We start from the raw sequence: 16,865 nt of genomic DNA on the forward strand, positions 1-16,865 counted from the left end.
GATACATATTTTATATAAGATCAATTTGTATTCCTTTAAACTATTTGAATAAAAACTCAAGTTACCATCATTTTAGTCAATATCCAAAGTCCTCACATGTACTGGTATTTGATAAAGTTATTTTAAAAGACTTTTGAAATAGAATTGTTTTAAGAAGAGTATGATTGGCCTATTTCTATTAATACCACTCAAAGCAAAAACTAATACAACATGGTTAAGCAACTCGCTTTCTCTCTCAGGTGGTTTTCTGTAAGAATTTGAAGGAAAATGAACAATCACCATTTACTAAGAAGAAAATAAAACAGGCTCAAAAGCAGAACTGATGTAACAGACACTGGCTGAAAGAAAGCTTACCTCTCCCTCTCTCCTTCTGTGATGTCATATAAGCGGTTGGCACCTCCATCAGCACAGGCTTTTAAAAGAGCTTCAAAAAGAAAAAACAAAGAATCTTTCAAAACAGAAAGCTCAGAGCAGCATTCTATCACATGATGAATGCTAAAACACTCAGACACACACACAGTCATGCTTCCCTCCACATTCCACATTCAGCCAACAATGTTGCTGGAACTAAAAACCATCCTACCCATCACACACACAAATAAGACAGAATTGCCAAATAAGACAAAGTGCATTTCCTTTTTCCATCTTTTCCAATTCCTCCTATTAAATAAAGAGGAAGACTGTATACGGTGTCCTCATCAACCCCTAAAGCTTGCTTTTCCTTCTTTGTAACAGAAGACAGAACTTGGGATCAAAGACAGGTAACAGGACATAGCTTATAACTTTCCTCCTTAATTTTATGAGTTTTTATAGAAAGTTTCTATTTACAGCAGACTTTAAGAGTTTCCATAGGGCTTCCCTGGTAGCTCAGTCAGTAAAGAATCTGCCTGCAGTGCAGGAGACCTGGGTTCAATCCCTCGGTTGGGAAGATTCCCTGGAGAAGGAAATGGAAACCCACTACAGTATCCTTGCCTGGAAAATCCTATGGACAGAGGAGCCTGGCAGGCTGCAGTCCATGGGGCTGCAAAGAGTTGGGCATGACTGAGCGACTTTCACTTTTAAGGATTTCCATATTTTATTGTGATGCAGAAGGTTCCTCTTAAAAATAAATTATAACACTATAAGTTTACTCTGAAATATGAAGTAACTAATAATCTAGATATGTGTGGTTGTAAAAATAGAGAAGGTGTTACAAAATTGACTGAAACTTGGAGAAATCCTAAGATACCAAATAAAGCAAAAAAGCCCAGCTGCCCCTCTAACTGGGGCTTTTTATTGCTTGCCTTCTCATGCTTTTTCTGTGATATCACCCTAGGATTTGAAGTTACTGGTCAATCATTCCTTGAAATTTTTTTAACCCATGGTCTACTATCTCTGTCGTTATTTCTCTAACATCCAATTTTCCTAGAAATGTCAGTCTTGGCATCAGTTCATCCCCTTTATTCCTTTTTTTAATAAAAAAATCTTTTACCTATTAATTTCAAATCAAACTTTTTATTTTAAATCCTGGGTGATAAAAGAGAGAATGTTGAGATGTCTAATTTTCTAATTCCTCACCCTGAACAAACCAAAGTCTTATTTCTGTCCCCACAAAGCTGTTAAAACCAATCACAAGGCCATAAAAATAAGCAAAGAGCATGGACACCAGCAGTTTCAAAAGAAATAAACTATAGTTGGCCCTCCGGATCCAAAGGTTTCTAATATACGGACCGCTCTTGGATCTGTGAAAGTGAAATCCGTGGATGCAGAGGGCCAACTGTATTCCTTTACTGCACCATTTCACATAATTGACTTCAGCATCTGTGGATTTTGGTATCTCAGGGGATCCAGCCTCTCACAGAAACCAAGAGACAGCTGTATTTTTTAGAGCTACGTCTTCATTTTATTGCACTGATGAGATCACCTTCCCATTCTGCAAATTTAGCTACACACTTAAAAGAGTGTTTATATTCAGTAACATCTACCTCCAGATTTGTAGGTGTTCAATGACAGGCGGGGTGAAAGGATAACGAACGAACTGATCGTATTGGCATGGTAAAGATCCCAGTGAATTTTCTGCTAATCCATGATATACCTAATACAGTTTTCTGGGTCCTACATCACATCAGAAATAAAACAGAGACCAAGTTGAGGGGGAAAAAGATACTCTTTTTTTTGCTTCAGCTTCTTCATCTGTAAATTGTAATAGTATCACCTTCGACAGAGTCACTAAGCAATCAATGACAATTGCTTGTCATTATATAATGATATATCATGCTCATCACAGTACTGGAGCATAGTAAGCATTCAACAAACATTAGTCCTCTTCCTCCATTCCTGTTAGAATGAAAATAAACACTAAAAAAGCATTGTGTTCCTAGAAAAGTCTAAGGTTCTTAAAAAGTGCAAAACAAAAATAAGAGGTTTTACAAACATATCTAAGAAAGACATATCATTTTACCGATTAACCAACAACACACATTTCCCTTTTAAAGAATGGGACTCAAATTCAAGTTATACCATAAACATAACTTGCAGAGCATCGTAAAATATTCTGTACATTTCCTAAATATCAAAAACTAAAATTTCAAAGATATCAAAAGCTAAATGGAGAAAGAATCTCACATATAAAAGACTCTGCCAAACAAATGAACAGGGAGATGGAAAATACTGATAAATAGAAACAGATGGTAAACTATCAGTAATCACCCTCAGAGTACACAAAACATTTCTCTGTAAACAAAATTAACACATCTACGGGATCTTTTTATGTAAAAATTGATTCACTGAAGTAAAATGAAAATATAAAAGTAGTGGCCAAGGACTGTCAAACAGGGACTTGTCAAGTTATCGCACTGTATTATTTTGCAGAGATCAGCTGATTTTAACATTTATACCTATTATGTGGCAGGCCCTAAACAGAACAGAAAGATGAATAACAGAAAGAACTGGCTCTCCAGACTCTCACTTTTGTGGAAAAAGGAGAAACAGAATTGCATATGTGCATGGCCCTGTAGACGCTGATGAGGGTCATGACAGAAGGAACGCAGCGCAATGCAACAACAGGGAGAGGGGAGATCAATTTCAGTGGACAAGTCTGTAACACTGTTGATTATTAACTCTTGTTCAGTTAAAAATCAGTGTTACTTTCATAATCCAAAATTGTTTTCCCATGCCTATTATTTCTCATACCCTGATTTAAATTGGTATTTTTAGAGCAGTTTATTAAAAGAGAAACACCTAAGTCAGAGGAAGTAAATTTATACACACCTATTCCTGTTTTAAGGGCTTCCCAGGCGGCTCAATGGTAAAGAATCTGCCTGACAATGCAGGAGACGCCAGTTAGATCCTTGGGGTGGCAAGATCCCCTGGAGAAGAAAATGGCAACCCACTCTAGTATTCTTGCCTGGGAAATCCCATGGACAGAGGAATCCAGTGGGCTAGAGTCTGCGGGGTCATGCAAAGAATCAGACATGACTGAGTGACTAAATAAACAAACAGAATTCCTGCTTTAAATGGCTTCATAAAATCTGTGGACCAGTCTTCCATTACCTAGAAGCTGGGATTGGGGTACAAGCCATCTGTAAAAAAGAAAATAAGTTCCAGTACCTTCTAAAACTATTTTATTTTGTTGTGAATAAAGTTTATCAAAAAAAGATACTTAACTGCTTTTAAATCTCACTTTTAAATCCAATTATTTTCCATATACTTAAATAAAATGGCATTTGGAAAATAAAGCTTCATGCATGCATTACATAATGTGGGCAGGAATTCAGTGACAGCAACTTGAAAACTGAGTAAACAAATATCACTATTAAGGAAAGCGACCAACTTAAATCAGTAAAGAACGAAAAAAGTAAAGGACATTCTCAAATAAGATATTTTTGATAAATCATGAGTCAGCCTTAAATATATACTCACTCCATCATCATTTAACTTATGCCAAGCTTTAATGAATAGAAGTTACTGCATGAGCTATTCTTAATGTAAAATTTTTATTGGCTTATACAGCAAAATTTTTGCAGATTTATCAAATACTACAACTTCAGTGGTTGAACAGTTGTTTACTATGCATCAGTCTGATATGAGCTGAAGACTAACATACATTAAAATCTCTATATCAACTTTATATATTGGTACTACCAGTAAGCATATTAAATACATCTTTAACATTTTTTTTTAAAAAACCTGGCATCGTATAAATGACTGTTACTGACAAATACTGTAGAGTTTGACTCATAATCAAAGGCTAATCAGTTATTCCATTAATTTCTATTGAATAAAGTTGGACATAAATAATTTGATTTTCTGAAAAGCAGACTATTAAATTGGTTTCAAGTATTAAGATGGAAGAAAAAATAAACTAAAGTGAAAGAAATATTTTTCAGTCTTAGCCATCTGAAAGATACATTTGATTCCAGTCTAGATCAGCTACTTATTAGCCTTATGACTGAGCTACTCCCAGGTATACTGATTCTAATGCAAAATAAAGAGTATTATATATATTTTACCAAACTCACAAAATGTTTCAGGAACTGGAGAAACAATAAAGATAAAATGAGAAGGAAGTAACATGGGGAAACAAATTCTCTTACATGCTGTTGATAAAATTATAATTTTGAGAAACAGTTTGGCAGATTTATATAAATTTAAATGTGCACAACCTTTGATCCAGAAATTCTATGTAGTCTCTATAAAACTTGCCCAAATTCACAGGACATATAGACAAAGACAGTCGCTGTGATATTATGTGTAATCCTGAAAAAACTGCCAGCAAACTTAAATATCAGCAGTTGAATATTGGTAAAATATATCAAGACCTTTGTACAGAACCATACTTTTTTTTAAAGTAGCTCATATGTATTTATATGGTACTTCTGCAGAAGATAGGGTTAAGGTAAAGATTTATTTTTTGCATAACTAATTTTCATCAAGGTAACCTCACTCTTGCACTCTCTACCTATAAGTGGCATTAAATCTTACCCAGATTTGGCACATGGCTCAATCCATGATGTTATATGCCCTGCCCAGAGAGACTAATTCAGAGACAGAGATGTGATCCAATCAAAGATAGTGAATCCTAAGGAGACCTCCCGGGTTCTCTTTTCTCTGCCACCTGAGAGAATGGATGGGAGAAGTTTGCTCTGTGATGGACTATCACGTCAGCACGGAGAACAGAGCCAGTACACGAAGGCAAAGCTAAGAAACAAGAGTGCTGTCTGAGTCCCTGCAGTCCTAACAATAGCCTATTTGACTGCATGAGCTAATAAATTCCTTTCTTTTTTTTGGCTCAGGCCAGTTTGAGCTGGGTTCTCTGTCATTTGAAACTAAAGGAAATGTAACTAACCCAAATATTAATTTTTACTTCAAAGACACATAATCTTCCTATTGGTTGGAGAATACTACCTTATTATGTCTCAAGTCTGTACTGGATCAAGGTCTTAAGAGGAAGTACATATTTTTGTAGGTAGCTGGCTTATTTGTACATACTCTCACCTGCTAAGCCTCAACTATGATCCAGATCAGTCAGTTCCTGGTTAATAGATGCAGTACCATGCTTCCCCTATCGGAGAAGGCAATGGCACCCCATTCCAGTACTCTTGCCTGGAAAATCCCATGGACGGAGGGACTGGTGGGCTGCAGTCCATGGGGTCGCTAAGAGTCGGACACAACTGAGGGACTTCACTTTGACTTTTCACTTTCTTGCATTGGAGAAGGAAATGGCAACCGACTCCAGTGGTCTTGCCTGGAGAATCCCAGGGATGGGGGAGCATGGTGGGCTGCCGTCTATGGGGTCGCACAGAGTCAGACATGACTGAAGCGACTTAGCAGCAGCAGCTTTCCCTATTGAGAGGTTATTTCATGGGGGGGAAACTTCCATTCAAAGCCTTTCATGGAAATCCATGCTCTCTGAAAGAGAGAGCAACAATTTACTTCACTCACAGGAGTTCCAAAGTGCATAATTAATTGCTGTTTAGATAACTCTTTCGTAGTTTTAGATGAAAGGTTTAATTTACAGTATATTTATGTGCAATTATTAAAAGAGCTCACATTATTTGTAATATCCGACAAATAGTGAGTGGAACACTCTTTAAATTTTAGTCAAGTCAGTAACACAGAATTATCCTTATTTCAAATAAAAAGCAAATGGTATTTATACTGAACATCTCCATGCAGAGTGCTGTGCTAGTCCTAATAGGCTGGTTCATGCCATGTAATGAAATTTTTTTATTATCTTTAAGCAAATGCTGTTGTGTAAATTCTATTATCCTTTCTCTCTGCCACCTTCTGCCTCCTCCTCTCCTAGTTATGCGCTATGGAGATAAAGTGTGACATTTAGTCATCTTTGATGCTATTTATAAAGCCTACAATCAGGTACCTCTTTAACACTTAGTGACACCAAATATCTCATTACCAAGAAATCTTAATAACAGCCAAACATCAAACTGTTTATCCTAAAGTGGCACAGGGAAATTTTTCTCAAAGATGAGTAAAGCTCATAAAGTGTAAAAACTACAAAGAGGGAAGTGGTGCAGAAAAACAGGGTCTTGTAAATGAAGCCAGCATATGCAGGCCTGTCCAAAGGTGAGTTCTTGGGAATGATTAAGGGTGAGTGCCTTCTCCATCATTAAATTTCTACTAAAGACTGCCCATTCTGTAAGGACAAGACAGCAAATGTGCATACTCAATCTACAGGAAATAAGGAAACATAACAGACCTTTGTTGGTATTGGTTAAAATACAGGGTTGCTCAACCTTGCTACCAAGGCTGTGCCTTACAGCTTGTGGGATCTTAGTTCCCCAACCAGGGATCGAACCCATGCCCTTGGCAGTGAAAGCCCCAAGTCCTAACTACTGGACTGCCAGGGAATTCCCTGTGTCTTTGTTTGAGGGGCTGTCCAGTACATTGTAAGATATTCAGCAGTGTCTGTGGCCTTACCCACTAGATGCCAGTAGTACCCAGGTTGTGACAGCCAAAAATCCACAGACAATGGAAAATATCCCCTAGCTGGTAAGAATCACTCCCAACGCCCAAACTGGAAGACCACTTATAGTTCTTCAGGATGCTCAGGACCCCATCACGTCCAGCTGTAAGGCAGATTGCTCATCACTATTCTTAAAAATTTCAACTTAAAAACATGACTATCACCCAGAAGCTACATTCGACCTAGCTACCAATGTCAGGAGAATTAATAAAGCAACTTATGTCCTAACTCAACTGCCTTCCAATCCATCCCAGATGCAAACTGTGCAAACCTACCGTCTTATCCTCTCTTTTAGACTCTCTGAATTTTCAGTAAGACCTCTTCTACCAACTGTACATGTATTAATACCTATACTATTGTAGGCAATCTTCCAACAAAAATCCATACCCTCTCTATTTGAGCCTCCTATTCATTTGAGACTGCATTACTAAATTATTTGCCACCGGTGAGAACAGTCGGGTCCTTCTGACTGTGTGCTGGGTGGCGCACTTCCTCCCCCATATCAGATGAGAAACCACCATCAGAGATATAACTGCAGACGGCGTGAAAAACGACGACTTCTATTAGCTCAGTTCATTTTGTAACACTGGTACAGTGGCAGTGACAAAATAATGAGATGTGGCAGATTTCTATGAATGACCAAAAATGATTAAGCGCCTAGAACTACCCAGAAGAGCTGGAATAAAAGAGAACAGTAATGATGGTGGCTGGTTCACCCGGCAAAAGTAAAGGCTTTTAAACAAAAATTGGTGCAAATGTGTTACCTGATGGAAGAAGACCCAAGATATGAAGCCAGTCTCCCTCCTCTGTCTGTTCATTTAGCACCAGAATTCCTTCCCCTCTCTTTTTTTAATGGATCAGTGGTATCAGATCTCAGAACTTACATCATGTCATATTTCAACTGAGACATTTATTTCTGCATCAATAGTGAAAAGGCATCAAAATCAGATATTTGTCACACAAATAAGAAATACATGTATCTTATTTTGTAGAGATAGAATACCTTGTCAGATCATACCTGTCCCTTTCCAAGTACCTCTGACATCTTTAGAAAAATATTTTAACACAATTTACTACATGAGAGTTTCTAGCAAACCAACTGATTCTTTTAAACAAAAAATCATTAAATCTACATGGTAATAATAGAATAATTTCATCAAGTGGGCCTTAATACAAAATAACTAGAAACTGAGAAGTGCATTTTTTTACCAGCAACTAACAAGAATTTCATATACGTGAATTTCATAATTAACTACGCTCCTTTTCTAACTGAGCACAATCAAGCTAATTCTTCTTCCTAGTTAGAGGGGAAAAAAAGTATGTGTGGGAGGACTGTTTGATGGCTATGAGTAAGAGAAGAGGGAGAAGAATTAGGGATAGTATTTCTAGAAATAGATGAAAAGAAGAATCATTGGACTCCTGTTAAAAGCAAGAGATAATTACCCAACAATTCATTTTGGGCCTCCTTTAGGCCAAGAGTTATAACCAGGTGGAACAAAGGACAATTAAAGAGCTTCAAGGTGCTGAATAAATGCCTTACTATCCACTTCTTAGTTTGTAAGTTTTATCTGAGAACATTCTTAGAGATAAATTAGTCTTACTCTTTAAAACATGACTTATCAGGGCATGAAAAAGCTCATTTTTTAAATAATTAAAAGAAGGCCAGTTGCTTTAGCGTTTAGGCAGATAAGGGAATAGCTTTGAGAGATAAAACTGAAAGGCAGTCAAGGACCATATTAAGCAGGTCATGGTGCTGAACAGAGTTTAAGTGTAAAAGGAAGCCACGATGGGTTTTGAGTTTGAGAGTGTTCTATTCTGACTTAAGTGTTAAAGAGCTTTCTTCCTTTTAAGCTGAGAACAGATTAGGAGACAAGAGTGGAAGTAATGACTCTAGGAGACCAGAGGTGACCAGCAGAGATGGTCGCTTAGACGAGATTTGCAGCACTTAAAGCAGAGACACTTGTGTGTGCTTCACGATATATCTGGCAGCTGGAAGCGACTGGACTGGCTGAGAGACCTGGATGTGGAGGGTAATGCAAAAGGAATCAGAGATGACTCAACTTCTTGTCTTAAGGCACTGACAAACATGTTTGCAACTTTTTAGTATTTCCTGTACTGTTGTTTTGTCCAATGCTTGACCACATTCCATAAACTGGTTCTTGCTATTCTTGGCCTTGTATCATCTTTCACAGTTTTACTGTTCCATCGGTATTATATACTATGGACTTGCCTACATTCTCCTTACAATGAGACATGTAAAGCTTTAAAGCTTTTTTGTTTTATTTTTAATTGCAGGATAATTACTTTACGATATTATGATCGTTTCTGCCATCTATCAACATGAAGCAGCCATAGGCATACATATGTTCCTTCCCTCTTGAACCTCCTTCCCACCTCCCTCCCCACCCTACCATCTAGGTTGTAACAGAGCACCAGCTTTGGGTTCCCTGCATCATGAGACATGTAAAGTTTTGAATAGCTCTTCTCCCACTGTTCTCCACATTGTATTTGCTGCAAGGTGTCTCTGTACAGTGGAAATATTTTTTAATACTAATCGTAGTTAACCATTGAAAGTGTTATCAAAAAAAGTTTAATGAAAGTTGAAAACGCAAAGTTTGTAGGAGAGACATGTTATTAGTAAGTGTTCACAGCAGTTTTATTGTTTGGGCTTGGGTTTGTTTGGGTTTCCTTGTTTGTTTTCGTTATTCCTAAATCAAAGGAAACATGAAACCAAAACATTAGAAAGGACCTGAGATAACTGGTTATACAAAATAACTTCTGGCAAAGGAGCCCCAGTCTGAAAACGCAGAAGCAATTGCTATGGCAAACACCAAATGAAAAACCTAAAACAGATCAGTTTTTCCTGTTTTTTTTTTTTCCCCTCCCAGAGACTTGCATCAACATTACAAGAAATGTTATTTTTAGAAAATTCTTAAAAGGAAAACAGAGGCACAGAGATGGTAAATAAGCACAAGAAAATGTGTTAAACTTCACTGGGAAACTCAAAACCACAAGATAACACTGTATCCGTATGAAATGGCTGAAATAAAATACAGTCATTTTATATCAAATATTGGCAAGGAAACAGACAAACTGGATCATTTATACCTTGCCATGGACATAGAGCCTGGCGGGGTCCATGAGGTCGCAAAAGAGTCGAACACACTTAAGCAACTAAGCAACAAATTTGTGCTTTACTCTGACATAATTAACCTGACAACAACTCAAAAGGCTTGTCTTTTATTTCTCATTTCACAGACAAGGAAACAGGCTCCAAGTCACAAAGTTATTTGTCCCAAGTTACATAAATTCTCTTGTGGGCTTGAGTGAGAACTTGAATTTAGAAAATAAGATTTTTCACTCGTGTGCTACGTAGTTAGAACTAGAATTATTTTACCAGTGGAGCCGGAATCAGAACCCAGGTTCACCTGGCAATGGAGCACACACTATCTGTTCCACCAGAAGGCCTCTGCTGGGCATCTAAGCTGGTGTGGTAAGGCAAAGTGACATATGAAGCCACACAAGCTTAAAGTACAAAGAACCTCAAATATCAACTTCCCCAGGAATAACAACGCACACACTTTTCCAATGCCGTAAAGTACCTGGTAAGAGCCACACAGATGTTCACACCTACTGATCCACTAACCCATTCACACACCTAGCTTCATGTCCTACTAAAAGAAAATGAACAACAGGCTGAGAAGATTCCTAAGAGGCCTTTTAAACATCAGCGTCACCTGTATTGGTCTTAGCATACTGGAGGAAACACTGTGCCTTCTGTGCCATTAGGGCCCAATCAGGAGATACCGTGCAGTGATTCAAACAGAGAAAGAAACAGGTGAGAGCAATGCGAATGTGGGAAAATTAGTAACAGGGACAGGAGTAATGGGGGTGCGAGTGCTGAAGACAGAATACAGAGCAGACCTAGGAAGCAGACACACTAGAGAGGGTGCCGTGGTGGGAAACCCTCCCTCTGAAGCGCCGGGGAGGGTGGGGGGAAGAGACACCACACTCAGCGAGGTGATGGCCTTGGGATTTGCTGCGAAGCCACCTGAAACGGTCCAGGACACTGGAATCAAGAAGAGAAGCCCCTTCATCCAGAGATCCTTTCCCACGCCCTCTGCGGACACAGCCGCTGCAAAGGAGAAATGCTTACATGGCCAGGCTCCATGACCACAGAACAGATCATGAAGCATGGATTCAGAGCTTGGAGGCAATAAATTAATAATTTCTCAAAAAAAAAAAAGTAGGGTTGGCCAAAAAGTTCACCCAGATTTTGCCATAGGACAGTATGGAAAACTCAAACATTTTGGCCAATCCAGTATAAACTGTTCTTTCCCCTTCTGACAGTGAATGTTTCTTTATTCAACTGGACAGTTCCCAGCTGTTTCTGTATCCTGAAATGTCTAAAGTTTCCTTTTAAGTGTTACTCTCTCCTAGCCATCACCCAAGCCTCAAGCCACAGACAGGCATTCCATAAGTGCTTGTCAACCTTAACTGAAATACACCACAGCTGACACGTCTTTAAAAGGCTTAGGCTAATTCTAGATTTTAAAAATACTTTTTTTTAATCTTAACTCACAAGGGTACTGTGTGGCCCTAAGTTTATTAGGCATTTTCCTGAAGGGATCTGGATTGAAATTCTAGCCTGAAATACAGAACAAAGTAAATTCAGTTATAAAATGCACTTTTGTACCGGTATACATCAAAAGGATATTTCTCCACCTGTGTATCCTCTTCCAGCAAAGGGTTGAAATAATTCATATGAAGTATACCAAGAAAGAAAAATATCCTGGGCATGTTTAATCCTAAATTTTCACTTCCAAAGAAACTGACTATAGACCTCCTGAATGTATAAAACAGAAATTGAGAACAATTTAAAATATATCAAATAATAAAGAATAAGATAACACCCCTGTGACTTCCATCTAGAATTGCTAATTATTATCATTCAGTCCTTTGTATTTTAAAAAAAAAATAGAGGTTTCTATTTACCTGAGTACTCTTTGAAGACTCAACCTGTTCCCATACCCCTAACCAGCAGTACACACTATTCTAGACATAGAGCTTACATTTAGAGTCTTGAGGTTTGCTTGTGTGTTTTTTTTTTCCCACCTTTTATATCGCAATATGCAGCAATGAGAAATACCTAACACTGTGTATATTGTGTGACATTTTTTATTTTGAAAGAGAAAAAAAAAAAATGACAGGTGTTCCAAAGCTTGCTTTCCTCATTCAACCTTGAATTTTTGATGGCTTTCCATCTGGAAATACAAGTCTAGTTCACTAGATTCATTTAATTCCTGTCATTTAATTCCTGTACAGAGTTAATGAGTGTGTCAAAAATATTTATCTGATCTCCTAAGACAGACAGGTAGATGGTTTGCATGTTTTTAATTTTTAAAAATGCTACAATTATCATTTAATGCTTCCTTGCATACATATGAAACCTTTTCTCAACAGTATGCTGCTGCTGCTAAGTCGCTTCAGTCGTGTCCGACTCTGTACAACCCCACAGACAGCAGCCCACCAGGCTCCCCCGTCCCTGGGCTTCCCCAGGCAAGAACACTGGAGTGGGTTGCCATTTCCTTCTCCAATGCACGGAAGTGAAAAGTCAAAGTGAAGTCGCTCAATCATGTATGACTCTTGCGACCCCATGGACTGCAGCCTACCAGGCTCCTCCGTCCATGGGATTTTCCCAGCAAGAGTACTGGAGTGGGGTGCCATTGCATACACCTAAATAAATAATCACTGGGTCACAGAATACAGACATTATTAATTTAGTACATTGTAATGAATTGCTATCTACATTGTACTGATTTATACCACTGATACAATCGTATCAATTTTTAGGCAGCAAACTGAAGCCGCCTACTAGCCTCTTGGTATTGGAGAGGGGCACGCAGGGCCTGGCTGCAGCACTGCCTACGAGCACAGTGTACCAGCACACCAGGAGCACCAGCAGACGTGAGAGGCACTGTTAGCGACTCTGGAGCAGGGAATCGCAGCCAGAAAGTACATCCTGGATGAGACTGGCCACTGATTTCCTTTCCTCTCTGATTGTCTCCTGCAATAAGTCCTTGGCAATTTAACTCTTCAGCTCCCAGCCCACTGTCCTTCCACAGGACTGGAACGCAGGATCCTTCCAGACTCTGGGTTCTCTTTCCAAACAACAAATCTTGGTTCTCTTGACAGGAGGCACTGATATCATTACCGCTCCGGCATTAACCTATACCTTCCAGTACATTTTACTCACTCATTCATTCATTCGGAGGCACAGACTGAATGAGCACCAACAGCAGCAAGAAACCCAGCAAAATCCACCCACGATTGCTACTTTCACAGACGCCACAGTCTAGAGCCACGCTGTGCAGCGTGGCGGCCCGCGGCCATGTGCGGTCCTGAGCATCTAGAGAGCAGTTTGTCTCCACTGAGATGTGCTGTCAGTGAAAGAAACACTGGCGTTTGAAGACTGAATACAAAAAGAATATACAATTTACTATTAACAATTTTCACATTGGTTCTATGCTGAAATGATAATACTCTGAATATATTGGATTAAATAAGACAGTATTACAATTAGCTTTTGCTATTTCTTTTTACTTTTTTAAAGTGGTTACAACAAGATTTAAATTTACATTTGTGACTCCCATGATATGGGAATATGGTACCCAAAACAAAATCTACCTTATTTGCTGCATATATGAAACTGTTATCCCCAGAGGAAGAATGTTGAGTATTTTACAACCTTGGGCGGTTTTTGGGTACAATTTGGTTTTTTTGTACAATTGCTTTTGCACAGGTCTTGACTGATATCTACATGATAACAGTAAGATTTTCATATTACAGTGGTTTTTAAATTTTATTTTATTTTTAACTGGAGGATCATTACAATACTTTGATGGATTCTGCCATATATTACAAGGAATTTTTAAATCTATAACATTACAGCTTTTCTCTACTCTGGAGCCTTACAGGTGACATTTAATTGTTTTTAACCATGAAATGAAAGAGATGCAAAATTAGAATTTTGATCCACTTACCAGGGGAATGATATAGTACGTTACACAAAGGCAAGAATTGCTTTTATTAATTCTGTCCTATCTCAAACACCAAAGATCAACAAGAAGCACTTTTACTCATGAGTAAAAATAAGAACAAGAAAAAAAAGTCAATGGAAATAAACGAAGAGCAAAAAGAAGAACAGATTTGCTGTTGGATGATAGCTTTTAACAGGACCTAAAAAAGAATTAATTTCAACAGCTGGAAATTGCACTCAGCTCATGTTTAAAGAAATGCTGCTGCTGCTGTTTGCAAACAGAATGGAGAGCAGCTTGCAAGCATGAAGGATAAAAATAAATATTTCATTATGCAAAATATGTTCCATTGTTGTTTTGTAAATTTGAAACAATTATAAGTACTGCATGGCGGTACATGCTGTTAGTTATTTTCACGGACTGGCAGGTAGTGTTTTTTTTTGCTTCCTTTTTTGGGCTGCAGTGCATTTGAAAGGAACTTTTGATACTTGGTGACAGAAATTAAAATAACTATCTCCTTTCCTATCAAAGTACAGAACCATGAACGTCCCCCCAGCCCCCGCCCCCGTCATATCTTTGATCCTTGGAACATAAAAAGCAACACTAAGTAGACTTCAATAACAAAAGGAAACCAGTGCCTCCCGGATGGGGGATGGGATGACAGGCAAATAAAAGTTACTCCTATTCTTTTTAAAAGATGTATTCAAGCTTGCTTTAATAATTCATACAATATACCACCTCATAAACGCACAAAGAAGTAAAATATAGCCGGGAGAAGTAAACTCAGATGGAACTATTGATCCCTACAATATTTTTAATAAATGCAATACCATGGTGTGCCCTCAAAACAAACAATCTTCTCAGCACAGCGATGCCCCGCTTGTTCACATTTAACCCACCTCGGAAACCCAACCAGAGCCAGTGAAATCCAGTCCTCGAGGAAAATAACTAACGATCAGAAGCAAAGTCACCAAGCAATGCAAGGAAGAATGCAAAGAACCAAGCAGCCAGACCCTAAAGAGTACTCGGAAGAAGGCTTCTGTCAGCCAACTAGCTTTGCTGAGACATTTAAACAAAAAATGACGACCAGCTTTAAGACAGCAGGGTAAAGAAGTCTCTGTCCTTTCTCTCCCCCAAGACAACAGTAGAATAAAAAGAAATGGAAATTCCATCTTAGATAAAACTACACAAAAACATATCACCCAATCACAATGTATGTGAAAAGATTGCCAAGGGCAGTGAAAGTCAAGTAGGGGTATAGAAAGGTGCTGAGAGGAGGTCTTCGGCTAAAGATTCCGATAAAAAATCAGTGAAAGAAACACCGTCCCTGAGACAAGGTAGAGAAGGCAGAGGAGACTGAACCATGAACACTCTCCCAGCTTCTGCTAGAATGGCAGCAACACAAAAAGGCTAAACACTCTCAACTACACAGTCCTGTATCATAAAGTGCTTTACTGTGAGCAGGAAGAATTTCTGCTATCGGGACTTCCCTGGTGGTCCAGTGGCTAAAACTCTCTGCTGCCAATGCAGGAGACGTAGGTTCGATCCCTGGTTAGGGAACTAAGATTCCACATGCTGCGGGATAGGGCCAAAAAAACAAAACAAAAATCTCATGAAGCAGATATCATGTTGCTCATGCAAAGGAAAAAAAAAAGGGATATAAGATCTGGGGAAATGCTCTTTCTTGACCTAGATATGTGCTCAATTGCTTCAGTCATGTCAAACTCTTTGCAAGCCCATGGACCATAGTCCACCAGGCTCCTCTGTCCATGGGATTGCCTAGGCAAGAGTTGGAGTGGGTTGCCTACATTTCAGAGGAGGAAAAAAAAAAAAAAAAAAGGGCAAAAGAACTGCTACCCCTGCTCTCCCAGCCCCCACATAAACCAGTTTCAAATCAGGGGTTGGGAGCGGGGAAGGGGCAGGGCTTGATTCATTCAAAGATTAATAAAGAGAGTAGCATAGGATGTAGACGAGACCAAGAAGTTACAGGAGACAGAGGGAAAGAGAGAAAGGAAGGAAGGACGAAGAAAAGGACAGGCGGTGACTGGAAAAACAGATGAGGAAACGCTACCAGGAAAAGCGCTGCTGCCAAGCCAATGGAAACCATGACAAGCAGCACCACTGCAATGAAAAGAACTTAAGGAAAGGGGACAGACTCGACACAGACAGAGCTTTAGAAAGATACGGCAAAATCGCAGAAGCTAAAGAGTTTGTCAAAAATTAAGTCTTAAAAAGTTGAAGTAGAATGAATATGCAAGACAAGATGGAGACATAAACGAAAAGAAACAAATTAATAATGAATTAAAAAAGACTGACAAGAAAAAGAAATGAAAGATTCCTTTTTTAAAAAAAGTTTCACGTTTAACTGCTTTCCCAAGAATACAAGACAAACTAAAACTAAGTTTTACAAACTAGAGGAAGACGCCAACCTGTAGACTGAGAGGGCACATACATGGCTGGGAAAGACATGGGAGGTAATACTGAGTCAAGTCTAGTGAATATCGCTGGTACTTAAAAAGTCTAGAATTCTTTGGCAGAGGTTGGGAAATCAAGGAGCCTCAGACTTCTCTACAGAAAACTTTCAACATACTTGAAATGACCTTTACGAGCGTTAGTCACTCAGTCATGTCCGATTCTTTGTGACGCCACAGACTGTAGCCCTCCAGGCTGTCCATGGGATTCTCCCGGTAAGAATACTACAGTGCATTGCTATTCCCTTCTCCAGGTTATCTTCCCAACCCCGGGATCAAATCTGGGTCTCCTGCCTTACAGGCAAATTCTTTACCGGCTGAGCCACCAGGAAAGCCCTGATCTCTTCAAGATCCCTAGTAAATTGAAGGACATCCAGTCAAAGAAAGAAACAA

General features: G+C 38.8%; 1 protein-coding gene across 1 annotated transcript in view; it reads right to left on the bottom strand.

Moving 5' to 3' along the window:
* TPK1 (thiamin pyrophosphokinase 1) overlaps positions 1–16,865 on the bottom strand; it is a 395,099-nt gene that overhangs the window by 242,941 nt on the left and 135,293 nt on the right. The window contains exon 4 of the mRNA XM_068973117.1: positions 355–424. Coding sequence (XP_068829218.1) covers positions 355–424 — 70 coding nt within the window. The remainder of the gene's footprint in view (positions 1–354; positions 425–16,865) is intronic.

The sequence above is a fragment of the Capricornis sumatraensis genome, chromosome 5 (genome assembly GCF_032405125.1).
Source record: "Capricornis sumatraensis isolate serow.1 chromosome 5, serow.2, whole genome shotgun sequence".
Lineage (NCBI taxonomy): Eukaryota > Metazoa > Chordata > Mammalia > Artiodactyla > Bovidae > Capricornis > Capricornis sumatraensis.